The sequence below is a fragment of the Papaver somniferum genome, chromosome 5, assembly GCF_003573695.1.
Source record: "Papaver somniferum cultivar HN1 chromosome 5, ASM357369v1, whole genome shotgun sequence".
In the NCBI taxonomy this organism is placed as follows: Eukaryota; Viridiplantae; Streptophyta; class Magnoliopsida; order Ranunculales; family Papaveraceae; genus Papaver; species Papaver somniferum.
This window is the reverse complement of record NC_039362.1, coordinates 180,519,135-180,535,220: the sequence shown is the minus strand read 5'-3', so window position 1 is coordinate 180,535,220 and position 16,086 is coordinate 180,519,135. Positions and strand designations below refer to the sequence as shown.

Genomic DNA, 16,086 nt, shown 5'->3' with positions numbered 1-16,086 from the left:
TTTTTTAAATTATCCTATCATAAATTAGCATAACCCATAAAAGAGAATAAAAACAACAATAATAATTACAAACCCATAAAAGAAAGAAAAGAAGAAAAAGAAAAATTATTACAAGCCCAAAATAAAAAAAAAATGAAGGAAAACAAAAATTATTACAAGCCCACAAATTAAAATGGAAGCCCACAGGTTGGGTTCTCTTAATGGGTTTAGGCTTACCTTTGAAGCACAGCCCAGCTGTTCAGTTAGGTTGCAAAAGCCCAGTTGGGCTTTGGATCATCCTAAGCTTTTGTCTTTGTTGAGGCCCAGTTGGGCTTGGTTCAACTTCTGCAGCTTACAGCCCAGTTGGGCTTTGGTTCACTTTCTTCACCTTCTGCAGCTTACAGCCCAGTTGGGCTTTGGCTTTCCTTTGGCTTTACAACAGAAGCCCAGTTGGGTCAACCCAACAGCACCAGGCAGCTTGGAGAAGGCAGCACCAGCAAGAATGGCTAGCTGCACCAGGTTCACTCCAACTGCACCAGGGCAGCCTAGCAGGCAGCAGTACAACAGTTACAGCTCCAGCACCAACATCTCCAAAGTTCCAGCAGGTTGCACAGCTGCAAGTCCTCAGCACCAGCAGCTTCTCAGCACCACAGTAAAGTATCAACAGCAGCAGCAAAGCTGCAATGCAGGAAAATGCAAGATAATGTAAAAAACAAAGTGTGCAAGAAAATGCAAGAATGATGCAGTAATAACTTAAGGTGCACTAAAGATGCAGGTAACTTAACCTAAACAAGATGCAAATGTAAAATACTAGGATGCAGTGCAAGAATGCAAGAATGTAGTGACAGGAAAAGTGCAGATATGCAAGTGATATGCAAGAAAAGTGCAGAAAATAAGAGCAAAGATAAAGAGCAAACAGCAACAGCACGGCTACCGAGTCCCCGGCAGCGGCGCCAAAAACTTGATGGGTTTTCAAAGAACCTACAAACTGAGCTGCAAGTGCACAGGATCAATTGTAGTTAGTGATGGGAAGAAAAGGTTTGTCCACAGGGACTTGGAGGGAGCTATTGAAGTTTTCTAGCTAGTCTGAGCTAGTGACAGGCAGTGAAGTTAAGAGACAGAGCAATGAAGTAAAGCAATGAAACATGAATAAGATGGTGTTTACAGGGGCAGTGAAAATGGTATTTACAGAAGCAATAAAAATGAAGCAAAGAGAAAGACCAAGGCAGTGAGCCAAGGGCAGAGACAGTGAGCAAATAACCAAAGGCAGTGAAAGAGAAGTAAACAAAGAAAATTCAAGAACAATTTAATCAAAACAAAACATGGGAAAGAAATTGTGTATGGGGAGTGCAAGGAGATGGGTGAGAATTCCCTTCACCTAGTTAGTTCACCTAGGTTAAGTTTTTGTCATATGTCTAGTTAACCAACCTTACAACCTTAGCTAACCCCTAGTATTGGTTGTCTGTTTAAGGCACAACCAATCACAGACTAACTAGGCAGTGGCTTACTAACTAATGTAGCTGATTAGTTCCTTAGAGCCACCACTGACCCCTAGCATTAGTGGTCTTCTTACAACACCACTAATCACAAATCAGTTGGGCTTTTAGGAGTCTAACTAGCCTAAGCTATTTTAAGTTCAGCAAAAACCATCCTAATAGCTAACCATCATGGTTCAGTTGTCTTCTCACCCTAGTGGGGAATTAGAACATGTTGCAGTTAGGAGTCTTCATGGTTGTCAAGCATTAAGACTCAAAATAAGAGCATGTGAATTAAACAGGGGAATTACAGGATCATGTGTAGAAACAATACAAACATACTAGTTAACACAAACATAACATGAACAATACAATCACACACAGAACACAACAGGATATTACATTTACACATGAACACAATATTAACAAACAAATGATCATAAACAGAACTTGGTTCTGGACACACTGGCTAACCCAGGCATCCTTTTTACACAAATCCCACACTACATATTTATACCCAATACCCAATTAGGGTTTTCCCCAAAATTTTCCCAAAATCAGTGAAATTAGGTTTTTCAAATTACCTAATTTTATGGCACAATTTCTCCCCCATGCGTCGACCCATTCTTCCTCTGACTCTCCTGCTCCATTCCCACGCGCCAATTGCTACTCTAGACTCGCCTAATCGATTGATTTTTCTTCTAGGGTTTCAGAGAAAGGTGAGAAGAAAAATCAATCAAATTGGGGGCTAGAAAGAGGGGGGTGATGATAGTAGTGATGGGTTTAGGTTTAGGGTTGGTTTGGTGGTGTTTGGTGGCGGTGTGGTGGTGACAGTGGAGGTGAAGAAGGTGGTGGTACGGTTGCAGGGAGAGGTGGTTTGCAGCAGGGTAATGGTGGAGAAGAAAGGGGCTCGATGGTTTGGGAGAAGGGGGGTGTTTGGTTAGCTGGTATAGGCTCGGTTGCTAGGGTGTTAGGCGGCTTCATCAAATTGGATGAACAGCGAGGATGAGCCGTGGGATGTGGAGCTAGTAGGTAGATCGGATGGTTCCTCCTGAAGAGGTTGGTAGCGACCGTCAGATTTTTTGATACAACGAAGTTAACGGCTCTAGATGGGGTTAGGTGTTGTAGTGTAAGGCGGAGATATCAAACGTTGATGAACAGCAAGGGAGCGATCGTTGGATTCAACTACCATCTAATCTGAAGGCTTGGAATTTCAGCGCTGTGGTGCTTGGCAGAGACTTCAGATTTTGATGCTCAGCGACCGTCGGATGCTTCTGAGAACTGATCTGATGGCTGAGAACGGAGGCGTTTTTGTGTGTAGAAAATGAGGTTGTGCGCACCATTCTTCGCGGCTTCTTTGCGTGATTTCTCCCGGCTTTTCACCACTTTTCTGCTCTTTTTGCTCCGCAACTCATCCGAACTTTATTTATTACCTAAAAATGCAAAATTAATTAATAAAAATATTTATTCTTGAAAACAATGAAAATACAGAATATGGGATAAAATGTAGAATTAATGCATAAAAGATGAGTTAACATGCCAACAAAAAGGGATAAATATATACAATATTTGGCACTCATCAGTTGTTGCTTTTGGAAAACCTTGACGCGTTTGTTTCCCAACTAAACATGATTCACAGATCCTTGATTCATCGTTTATCTGTGGTAGCCCTCGAACCATCTTGTTCTGAGATATTTCCTTTGAAGTTCTAAAGATTATGTGTCCTAATCTTGCATGCCACTTCCATGTATGATCTTCCAGTCTCATATTCATACACAATGACCTTCCAATCATGAGACTTATCTTGTACTCTAACTAAAAGTCTTCCACTTGGGTCATGAACTGTTAGATAATCTTGTCGCATTCTAACATCACATCCAACTTCTGTAGCTTGTCCTAAACTTTGAATGTTGCTTTGTAAGTTTGGGATGAAGTAGATGTTTGTGACAAGCTTATGTTCTCCGGTCTTGTTCTGAAATAGAGTTGATCCTTTCCCTTCAATTTTTACAGAAGATCCATCCCCAAACTTCACTCGTCCTTTGATTTTCTCATTGAGTTCAGAAAAGTAGTGTCTCTTACCAGTCATGTGATTGCTGGCTCCATTATCTAAATACCAGATTCCTTCTTCTCCATCCTTTGATTCGTAGTTCTTTGGTATTAGTTTCCATTCGTTTAAGAATACAACTTCGTGCATGAAAAGAGCTGTATCTGCTTCCCTTGTTTCATTCTTTTTTGCTTCTTCCATCTTTTGTATTCTTTCAGGGCATACAGAGGAGAAGTGTCCTGGTTTATCACATCTGTAACAAATAATGTTTGATCTATCCTTCTTTTCTTTCCCTTGGCTTTGATCATTATGACTTGTTGTTCTATCTTGTGAGTTAAACCTTCCCCCCTTCCTCGGCCTCTGTTTACTCTACCCCCTCTTCCACGACCTCTTCCTCTTGTCGCAGAGTTTTGTTGGTAAGAGTTTGTGTACAAGAGTTTTCCTTGAGTTTCTCCATTGTTTTCTTCATCAAGGATTCTCTCTTCATATACTTTCAATCTTCCAATTATATCTTCATAGCTAGTCTTCTTTGAATCTAAGACTTGTTCGAGAGAATCTATGATATGAATATACTTGGATCTTAGTAAACTATTGAGAAACTTCTTTACCAGTTTAGCTTCATCAATGGATTGTCCAAGTGACGCAGCTTTTGAGGCTATCTCTGATAGCTTTCTTGCAAAGCTATCAATAGTATCAGTGTCTTTCATCTTCACTCTTTCAAATTCAGACATTAAGGTTTGCAGACGGGCTTATTTAACTCGATCAGCTCCGAGATTACGTTCCTTTATTGCATCCCAAATTTTCTTTGAAGTTTCCTGTTCACCAACTTGTAGAACAAGACTTTCTGGTATTGCTTGAAAGAGTAATCCTATAGCGATGTTGTTGTTATCTGCATCATCTGTTCTTGGTTCAATTGTATCCCACACCTTGTAGATTTTCATCAGTACCTTCATTCTCATGGCCCATACTGTGTAGTTTGTGGCGTTGAGGATTGGAACTTGTATTGATGGTGGTGTGAACTGTTTTGCACCCACAATGTGGTTTCGTTTTCCGTGGCTCAGAAACAAGCTCTGATACCAATTAATGGCAACTGCAAGATGAAACTTAGCTTATATAAAGACAACTCTCTTTATTGATGTTTAGAAAATCTCTCAAAACTAACACAATCTCTAATCTTGCTCATATAATCAACCACAACTTTGGTGATCATATATATATAGAACTATGAATTCCTTTTCCTAGTCCTATTACCTTATTACATGTCTTTCCTTTTCTTAGAACTAGATGACTTCTAATTCCCTTAGGATTACATCAATTTCCTAATCTTGTCCTAACCAGCTTGTTAGTGACTTCTATGTTGAAGTTAATCCAACAAGTACAGCAGCCTATGACCATAGTTGATGTACTTGCTTTCGTAATCATATCCATGTCCATCTTCACTCCAACAAGGAAATTGAAAAAAACTAACCCAATGAAGGAGATAATTTCCATTAAGCCCATCCCTCCTGAATCGCGAAACAGGTCTTGAAATGTTTTTGTACTTCCCAGGACAACCGGGCCTATCACGATACCAGCCTGAAACATGCAAAAGACATTTCAAATACTATCTTCTGAGTTACATAAATTGATACCATTTTGATGACAGAGCAAGGAATCCTTACAAAGACTGATGAAACATATTTAATCTGGTCCAACTGACGAAGGAAAAAGTTGAAGGTTCCGATGAAGAAAATACAAAGGCCAATCTGCAACATTTCAAAAGAAAAGGAACCATGCTCAAACATTCCTTTGGTAGGCTTCTGGCATCCGAAATCATTCATCCTGTTTTCCTAACCTTCAACCTGCTTCAAATATCTTTTTCGTTTCTGGGTACCAAACGCTAGAATAAACGTATTGTAACTAGGCCCTTACCTCGTGCTACCCAGACTTGTCAAAGTTATTTACTATAAATTTCACCATTTGGTCTCACTTGATTGCTTTTCAATATGGTTGAATTAGATAAAAATAAGAACAGTAAACAACAAAAGAAAAACAAGAAAAAGGGTTGCAAAGACAAAGTAGAAACTAGTTTCCGGGGAAAATGTAGGAACGGATTTGATTACTGGGACAAGAATGATTTGCGGGGATGTATATTAATTTAACCATAAGTATCCCATTCATTTCACTAGTTTGTAGCTTTGACTATTGCAACTAAATCTTATACAATCTCTTAAGGTGACTAGGTCATTATTGTACATGACACTCGATTCCGGTTTGCACTTAATTAATTAAGTAATCCCTGGATCCGTCTGTATGTTTTCGTTGTGTGCACATATTTTTGACAGACGGTCTTATTCCGAAAATTATCAACTATCCTGTTGGGAGTGTTAGAGGATTCCGGTCGATATTGACATTGGCAATGATCGCATGATCCTAGTGTAGAGGGACTGATGTAGTTGTAGCGTACATTGGCAACGCTAAAATCTGTAGTTTGTTTGGTGTAATGACAATTAGAGAAGCTAATGGTTAGTGCCATCCGTCCATCAATAAGTATTGCGCCCTACTATCGATAGGTCTTTATTCCCCACCGACAGGAAAGGCACTCGTTCTTTAGCTGAAGCAGAAGAAAGTGAATCAAGTCTCAACCTTTGAGGCTTGAAAAAAGTGAATCCTACGCCCACTTTTGGGGATGTGACGGATGTGCGCTAGCCATGAGCCAGAGGAGACGGTTTTTACAGACAACTGTTGTTTTCATCTTTTGAAGAAAAAATCTATAAGTCAAAAGTGAAGAAAAAATCTATAAGACAAAAAAATTGATCTAAACTGCAACTGGCGTTGTATATACCTACCTAGAACCATTTACATCCGAAATCAAAAGTGCAAATGACTACTACATTATGCTCGTAATGTATCGGCAAAGAATTCGTACTAATTTAACTAAAGACCTATTGTTGCATTACCAAAAGAGAAAATCCCCCTTGAAAACTAGATGTAGCAAAAAGATCTCCAACCACACCAAGTTCTTTGTAGACGCACCATTGATCTAGTCCTTGCAAAATTGGCGAATCATCTTCATGTCTTCTACCGACTAATTAATATGAAGTCGTAAGTCTCTTCCAGGGATTTGATTCTAGTTGCTGTATCTGCGCAATCTGTTAGTGCTTCGATGTACTCAATATTTACGTTGTTCTCGATTGTCTGCCACAACTCATTAATCAGTTCATCATCTTTTTTAGTATTTTTATTATCACGCAAGTTTGTATGTGTGAATCTAAAAACCGAGAGCTTTAAGTTGGGCTTATCATCTGCCATTCTCATACCATATGCTAATGCTTCTCGATCATCGGGTCCTCCTAAGAAAATCATGGCAACACTGTGGCAACTGCTTATGGAAGCATCAACAACAGGTTTCGCCGCATCTATGTGGTCAATGAGTGTCCCCACTGAGCAAGGTGCCTTATGTAAAACACTTTGGTTGACTGCGCGAAAAGGATGTTCGGCCAACTCACCAAAGGGTATGACCACAAGATGTGTCCTAGTTTCCATTGCTACGTGACACACGTCATTCTGCATGCCCTCGATCGGTGATACTGCTGTGTAAGCTTGCCCAATTGAGAAGCCTGGGTTCTGTTCTGTAAAGTGATTGAAGGCATTGATAATTTTTTCTGATGTATTACGGCTTTGACTGCGTGTAATTTTATTTTTCTTTTGTTTATGTGTAACGAGGATGGAAGCTGCACGTCCAATCAGCTCAACGAGGTGCAAGATATAGATGCATACAGTGCTATCTTTTGTTGGATTAGTTGCTTCAAGGAAGTTGAGGATGCTTGGAACGTTTTCTTGGTTGTAAACACAAGCAAGTATTGGAAGCTCTTCCTTGTCAGAAGAGTTCTGAATAGTTTGTTTCTTGTAGCTTGTGTACCTACTCGAAGGATCATACAGAAGTTTCACTATAGGTGTACATACCATCGTTATCAAAACACTTGAGAGAAGCATGTATGTGTAAGTTGGTTGGTCGATAAACTGCATGGAACCAAAGGTTAATTAATACATTAGAGTGGTATAATTAATTACTATATGCCGGACAATACCAACCATATCAAGAATTTCAAGTAAGGAAACGACTTATTACCTTCTCTCTATCCATTGAAATGCAAAATATGAGGTAAAATATGCCAGCACAGTTTAATATGAGACCGAGCAAGAATGAGTCTTGAATAGGCAACTGGCAGTAGAGTGAAGACAACATTACTGTAATAATCTTCGCACAACAAGAAAAGAATATCATAAACTCCACAGGTACCCAATTCCTTATCTTGGATTCGAACTTTTGTACTCTATAACCTGCTACAATGTAAATAGTTGGCATGAGCACATAGGTAACGAAGCAGTCGAGCTTTTTTTGAACAGCTATTCCCACGGGAGTCCCAACAGGTACGACCAGTCCAAGCATAAGTGGTCCGAACATGCCGTGTTGCCCGATGAACTCGCTGTAAAATGCAACTCCCAAGACAGTGCTAATGATCACGGAAACGTAACCCTCCCTCAATGTTTTTCCTTCTGGAGTTTTTCTATTCATCCACGAAACTACCGGACGTACAATGAATAGGACGAATATCAACAAGGCAAATTTACTTATCACTGAAATTATTAGTAATTTATGCTTCATTGCCATGGATTCAGCTATTAAGGTGAGTCCAAAAGCGAACCCCCAACTGCACAACCCGGTGATTATCGAAATGGCCAAGGCTAGACGACCTATCTCTGAGTTGAGGAGGTTCATGTCATTGACGGCACAAGCCGTATCATAGAAAGAAGTGGTAGATACAGCCACTGCAATGAATTTGAGAGAATCGCTCAGTTCATTGTCCATCGTAATGGTTTTCATGATCACAAGACATAGAACTGCATTGAAGAGTAGAGGGAAAATGAAAGTAGAAAAGCCTATGATGTAAGTTGTTTTTCTTGCATTCACCACCATATTCATGTCTGTTTTCACTCCAACAAGGAATGAGAAGCACGTCAACGTAATAGATGAAATGAGTTCGACTAAGCCAAGCCATCCTGACTTCTCCGCCATCGCTTGAAAATATTTCGTGTTACCCAAGAATGGACCTATGATCTGTTGGAAAACGATTAATAATAAAATAATTTTTTAAAGTTTTAATAAAAAATTATAATTTATTGTTTTATTTTGTGAATGAAATTTTTTAGTCCCACATCTTGGAGTTTCCAATTTTTAGTAATTTTAAGAAACTATATAAACCTTTTAGTCCCACATCGGGGAGTTTTTCTTCTTAAGTTGTATTTGTCAATTATATAAACAAATTCACTATTTTTGTAAAATCTATGGGAAATGGGTTGCTCTATATTTTAGAGGCACCCTTAAGAGAAAATATTTTATAGCGTTCCTTAAGAGTTCGCGATTTTCCTTAACGGTTTTATCCTGGAGATATCCGTCTTGTGAGGGCTATAGCATCACTCTTGAGTGTAGCCGGGCGCTAATGTCTTAAGGGCAACGCGTTGAACACGTGACTCACTCTGTTTTTCCAAAGTTTTGCTTTGTTGCTGTTGTGGAGATATGAGAAGCTCGTTCGTTTCGTCAATCGATCAATTCCATTATAAAGGAGATAAGTATCAATAACTTTTGCTTATTTGATTTTTTCTTTATTTTAATTATTGCACCCAACAATCTTAAGACATTAAAATTTGTAATAATCGAAAATGGTTGGTTGGTTTGTGAATCATGGATGTTAATTGTGGAGTGAAAAACAAAAACAATTTTTCGGTCAGCTTTAGAGTTTCGAGATTATCTCTTAACCTAGAAGGAATTTAGATGAACCATTTTGACACAACGTAGTAGACATCCTGATAGTTATCCACGTAAAATTTCAGAATTGTTGGAGTTGTAAAAGTATTTTTTTGATATTTTACAAAACAGACAAATGTTCCTGGAAAATTCTGACGGGCAAACTTTTGTTGTTAACTAAAGTATTTTTTATGGGGTAATCATGAGTTTTTTGATATGGCGGTTCAAACGAAGTTTGTAAATATAGATATTATCTTCACTAATATTTTATCTTCCGTTTCGGAACTAAGGTTTGTGAGATGTGGTGTATTAGGTGATTGAAAAATTACCGTATCCGTGGTCAGAGTATAAACGAAGATTGTGACATGAAATTGAAAAGGAACATGGCTACTAGGCCCATGTGGATGAACAAAAGTCTTCAAAAGCTGACAAAGGCGGGAATATCAAACACAACTCTAACCGTAGTCTTCATAAGAAATGTATGTTTCGTAAAACTGAATCCGACGTTACTTTAATTAAGGGTGATTGTTATGTTTGTAAAATTTCGGGCCATACGGTAGTAAAGTGTAGACAACATAAAACCTTAATAAGTATAAAGTTAATGCTAATTTAGTTGAAACAAATCAGAACGAGTTCATTGACATGATGTCGGAAGTTATTTTAATAACCAATATGAGAGACTGGTGGGTGGACTCTGGAGCCACTAAGTATGTTTGTTGAAACAAAGACCTATTCACCTCTTATCAGAGGATAAGGGATGTCGAGAAACTCTATATGAGTAACTCATCTGCGACAGAGGTTGCATAAAAGGGAAAGGTCGAGCATAAGCTCATATCTGTAATATTCTCACACTGAATGAAGTTTTCATGTTCCGAGCATATGAAAGAATCTTGTATATTGTTCTCTTGAAGATGGTAAAAGATTGAAAATCTTAATTAAATGTGGAAAACTTGTTATAACTAAGAGCATTGATTTTTTAGGCAACAGTTAGAGGACTTAGGGTCTATATATAAGTTTAAAGGAAAATCTGATGAAGTACATAATTGATTCTTATGTTTTCTTTTGTGTGTCTTTGAATGTTTTGCATGGTAGATTTGGAACCGTAAAATTATAAGTCAATGCATAAACTGCCTAGCATAGGCTACGTACCCAAATTTAGTTTGGATCTTGAACACAAAAGTGAAATGAATATGCTATAAAATCTTTTAACACAAATGTTCAGAGTAATTCTAAGCCCTTAGAATTAATTCAGTTAGGCCTAGTTGACATGAGTTCAACCCAAAACCACTATGGTAAAAGATGGTTTATAACTTCCGTAGATGATTGTACGAGGTACTGTCTTGTATACTTGCTTAGGGATAAGGATGATGCCTTAGAAGCCTTAATATGTATAAACTTGAAGTTAAAAACCAATTAGAAGCCTTGAACATAACAACTGTATCCTTAATAAGATGATAATTGTCATGTTGATTAGTTCAGGATTACCTGCGGCCTTGTGGGGGGAGGCAATCATGTTAACTAGTATATCCTGAATAGAGTACCCTTAAGGATCAGATAAAACTCCATATGATTTATGGATAGGTATATGACCTTCTTATGAATGCGTCGAAGTGTGGGGGTGTTTGACTAAGTTTTCCATTCGTCTTCCTAAAAGAAGCGTAGATAGAAACCAAAAATGTTGATTGTGTCTTCATATAAGGTATGCTGAGTATACTTCTACATATAGATTTTTGGTTGTGTGTTCTGATTTTTCAGACTTTGGTGTGATTTTTTCTGACTTTGGTGTGATTACTATTACATAATCTAGGGATGCTGAGTTCTTTGAAGATGTTTATTCTTAAACCTGTACCTCATTAGAGATGTGTTGTTGATCCCTAGATTTATTTTCAATTAGTCAGAACTTATCTTAAAGGAAGATGAAGTTACGGTTGAGCCTAAGAGAAGTAAAACAAAAAAAAAATTAGACTTGAGACTTCTTATGAAGCCGACTTCATAACATTCCTAGCTTAGTCTAAGCCCCGTACTTGTAAAGAAGCCTTGATATCTACTGAAACCCCATTCTGGTAAGAAGCTTCATTTAGTGAAATGGACTCAGTCCGTCGGAACCTGACTTGGGAGGTTTATAGTTTACCTCCAGAGAGTAAGACCATGAGATGTAAATGAGTCTTTAAGAGGAAACATTAGGTATATGGAACTGTAGAAAAATATTAGGCTAAGTTGGTAGTTAAAGACTATAAACTAAAAGAAGGTGTATATTTCCTTGATTCTTATTCACATGTGACGAGATTTACTTACGTTGAGATGCTAATTGTTATTGCTGTCATAAACAAATTACAGATACATCAGATGGATGTTAAGACAACTTTTCTAAAATCCTGAATTAGATAAAGAAATTTACATAGACTAACCTGAGGACTTTGTAGTAAAAGGTTATGATGACAAAGTTTGTAAGTTGAAAAATATTTTGTATGGTTTATAAAATAAGCACTTAAAGAGTGATATGAAAAATTTGATCATGTGATAATGTGTAGTGGATTTAAGTTAATGAATCTGACAAGTATATTCACAAGTAACTTGTTAAGGATGCCTGTGTGATTGTATGCTTGTATGTTGATGATATGCTTATACTTGATACAAACATAGATGTGATTAATTCCACTACAAACATGGCTGAATGAGAACGTTGACTTGAAAGACTTAGGCCCTGTTGATGTAATCTTAGGGATGAGGATTAGAAGATAATCTAGCATTTATAGTCTTAGTCGTTCTATTATGTTTAATTTTGTGCTTAAGAGATACAATCAGTGTGATTGTAAGCCTGCTTGTACGCCGTACGATTATTCTTGTAGACTCAAGAAAATTAAGGATAGTGGAGTATCTTAATTTGAATACTCAAGAGTTATATGATGTCTGATGAATTTAATGAACTGTAAGTGTCCAGACATTGCCTATAGTGTGAGTAAGTTATGTAGATATACTTTTTGTCCAGAGCAAGAGCATTGGGATACATTTAGTAGAGTATTACGGTACCTAAAATACTCTATTACCTTTTGTTTGGTTTATGAAAGGTATCTTGCTGTCCTTGAGAGACTTTGTGATGCAAACTGGATAGTTGACTCAGAGGAGTCTAAAGTCTACGAGTGGATATGTTTTCACTCTAGCAGGAAGGTTTGTTTTGAAAGATTTCCAAACATACATATATTGCTCAATTCATTGCGATAGATAAAGAACGAGAGGGGGATGAGTGCCTAAGATGCTTTTTAGAAGACATTCCTCTCTGGCATAGGCCTGTGCCAGCTATATCTATATACTGTGTTAGCCAAGCTATAATAGCTAAAGCTAAAAATAACTAATCTCAATTGGCGTTATTTCCATTGATTGGATAAAGTCCAAGGAGAATATCGCGCAACCTTTGACGAAAGGTTCATCTAAAGAGATTGTTAGAAACACATCGAAGGGGATGGGGCTTAAGCTCATAAATTAAACTTGCCATGAAGGATACTCGACCTTGCTGACTGGAGATCCCAAGATCAAGGTTTCGAATGAGACAACTAATTTGTGGTGGTTAAAGGTAAACACTATCAAAGAATTTCATTCTTTGTCCCTTCCCTATGGTGTAGACGTGATAGTGTGACTGCATGTGAAGGATGAATTTTAAGAAGTCTTAATGAGTTCTATAGTTTCAATTTAAGATTGAAGTGGGGTGTAGCAGTAACACTCTTTATGGAAACTCACCTATCTGAATGAGGAAGTGGGACGCTTCCTATGAGAATATGAGCTTTGATTCTCTATAGCATTCTGAGAAACATGATATGTCCAGGGCCAAATTGGACAAAACGGCACGAGCTTGGAAGCAATCTTGGAGATATCACCCGTGGTTGTTATCACGAATTACATCAAATGCTAGCAGTTCAATACATAGTTCACTGTCTCTAGCAAGTAATTCCGGTAATATCTCACTAAGAAAAGGTTCAAGACCTCATGGACACCTCTGCCTAAAATCGTATTTCCTGCGCTTTTTATGTGATTTTCGTTTTGATGGTTTTGGTATTACTGGAACTTAGGACCTAAAGGTCACTAAGGGTTCACTAGTTCATGCTTTTTCACTTTGGTGAAATATACCTATAGTCTCACCACGTGAGAACTAAAGATGAAAGCTCTAAATATTATTATGATTTATGCAATCCATAGTATGACCCTGGGGTCAACACACTTTTGTGTGAGGGAGAGGACGTAGAAATGACTAGTATGATTTCAACACTTGCACGATCAGTCTGTTTGGATCGTGAAGTTGGGATGTTGATTTACCAAGATCTAACTGTGTTTTCATGTTTTATTGAGTTTTCATTCATGTGGGGGATTGTTGGAAAACGATTAATAAAAAAATAATTTTTTAAAGTTTTAATAAAAAATTATAATTTATTGTTTTATTTTGTGAATGAAACTTTTTAGTCCCACATCGTGGAGTTTCCAATTTTTAGTAGTTTTAAGAAACTATATAAACCTTTTAGTCCCACATCGGGGGGGTTTTTTCTTCTTAAGTTGTATTTGTCAATTATATAAACAAATTCACTATTTTTGTAAAATCTATGAGAAAGGGGTTGCTCTATATTTTAGAGGGACCCCTAAGAGAAAATATTTTATAGCGTTTCTTAAGAGTTCGCGATTTTCCTTAACGGTTTTTTCGGAGTTGCCAAGCTCAAGTTGAGCATCTACTACATATGCTAGTAGTAGGTGTAGTAGGGTGTTTTATCCTGGAGATATCCGTCCTGTGAGAGCTACAACATCACTCTTGAGACTATCCGGGTGCTAATGTCTTAAGGGCAACATGTTAAATACGTGACTCACTCTGTTTTTCCAAAGTTTTGCCTTGTTGCTGTCGTGGAGATATGAGAAGCTCGTTCGTTTCGTCAATCGATCAATTCCATTATAAAGGAGATAAGTATCAATAATTTTTGCTTATTTGATTTTTTCTTTATTTTAATTATTACACCCAACACGATCCCTACCGCAATACCAGCCTGAAACAAGCCTCATACATGTAAGCAAAAGAGGTAAATTCATATACTAGAATTTGTTTGAATTTTATCCGATACAAAAAAAAATCAGAAAATCAAAACAATGAATCCTTACAAAGACTGATGAAACATATTTAATTTGGTCCAAATGACCAAGAAGGACGTTGAAGGTTCCCGTGAGCAAAATAGCAATGCCTATCTGCAGTTGTAGAAAAGGAAAGGTAGCATCCTCGAATATTCCTTTACTGTCTTGGCACTGAAAACCAGCCATCCTGTTTTTCTAACCTTCAATATCCTATCGATTTAGTGTGCAGCACGGTCACCTGTAGTACTAGCAATTAGGCCCTGACCCTCATGTGTGCATGCACCCAGCTAGACTCATCCAAGTTAAAGCTTTTTTTTTATTGGCTTAGCTGTGTTTTTCTTGGTTGATTGGATTACAGAGAAAAGGGAAAGAAAGAGAGGAATTGAGTTGCAGAGAGAGAGAAAAATACAGAACTGGTTTTCGAGAAAATGTTGGAATGGATTTGAATGTTGGGATAAGAAAAATTTGCGGGGTAATGAATTGTTCTAACCATAAATATGTCCCATGCGTGCATGCATTTCTCTAGTTTGCAGCTTTGACCCATGCAGAGCAACTAAGTCTTTTGCGTTGGTAATAGCTAAAAATAGGCTGCTATATATGTCTGCAACCAGCAGTCACCCTCCCTTTGCTGTATGAAAAAAAAACACAAAATTGGTTAAAAAGATCAAAATCCAGAATTTCTGGGTGAAACATACTGGTAAGTTTTGGTACTGTTTATATGGACAGGAATCAAAAAAATATTGTTTAGATATCCTGTTTGATTATTTCACCCATAATATTTTTTATTAATTAATTGGAACAAACCAATACGTCCCTATCTTCTTCAAATGTTTACTGGGTTAGTAAAGGTTGGAAAAAAACAGAGTAATATGCAATCTCAACAAAACACAGAGTAATCTCCTTCAACATGTACGTGAATTTCAGCTCAAATCCACTGAAAATTACAAGAACAAAAAACAGAATAACATAAACAGAGTGGATATTCCATACAACAATTGGAAAAAAAACAGAGTAATCTGCAATCTCAGCAAAAAACAGAGTAATCTCCTTCAACATGTACGCGAATTTTCAGCTCAAATTCACCATTGCAATCTCAGCTCAAATCACCCCCCCGCCCCCCCACAACTCAAAATTTCTCAACCAAACACCAATTCAAACCAAACCCAATAAACCCATGAACATCTTCTCCTCCAACAACCATCAGTAACCTCAAACATAAATATGAAATATAAACCAATTTAGTATAGGATGAAACCAGTCGCATCCTAGTTTAAAATGGGTAAATTCAACCCAATTTAGTATAGAATGAAACCAGTTGCATCCTAGTTTAAAATGGGTGAAACCAAATTCAACCCAATTTAGTATTTATAATGAGTGATACTTAATTCAAAAATCATAGATTCATCCTACTTGTAGGTGAAACCGGTTCATCCTAGTTTAAAATGGGTGAAAGCAAATTCAACCCAATTTATTATAGGATGAAACCAGTTGCATCCTAGTTTAAAATGGGTGAAACCAAATTCAACCCAATTTAGTATAGGATGAAACCAGTTTCGTCATGTCTGTTCAACTCAATCTAGCACAGGATAAAACCAGTTTCATCTAATTAAGATGAACAAATTTGAAATCAATTGCAATCAAAACACAATTAAGGTTAAGAAATTTACCAATTTGAGCATAGTCTTCACTTATTATCT

The 16,086-nt window shown here is 37.4% G+C and overlaps 1 protein-coding gene across 1 annotated transcript; it reads right to left on the bottom strand.

The window, feature by feature from the left end:
- Window positions 1-6,422: 6,422 nt before the first annotated feature.
- On the bottom strand, window positions 6,423-8,557 carry LOC113280231 (cation/H(+) antiporter 15-like). Its single transcript, XM_026528882.1, is given in 3 exon segments — window positions 6,423-6,572; window positions 6,574-7,500; window positions 7,610-8,557. Coding segments are annotated over 3 exon segments (2,025 nt in total).
- Window positions 8,558-16,086: the final 7,529 nt, after the last annotated feature.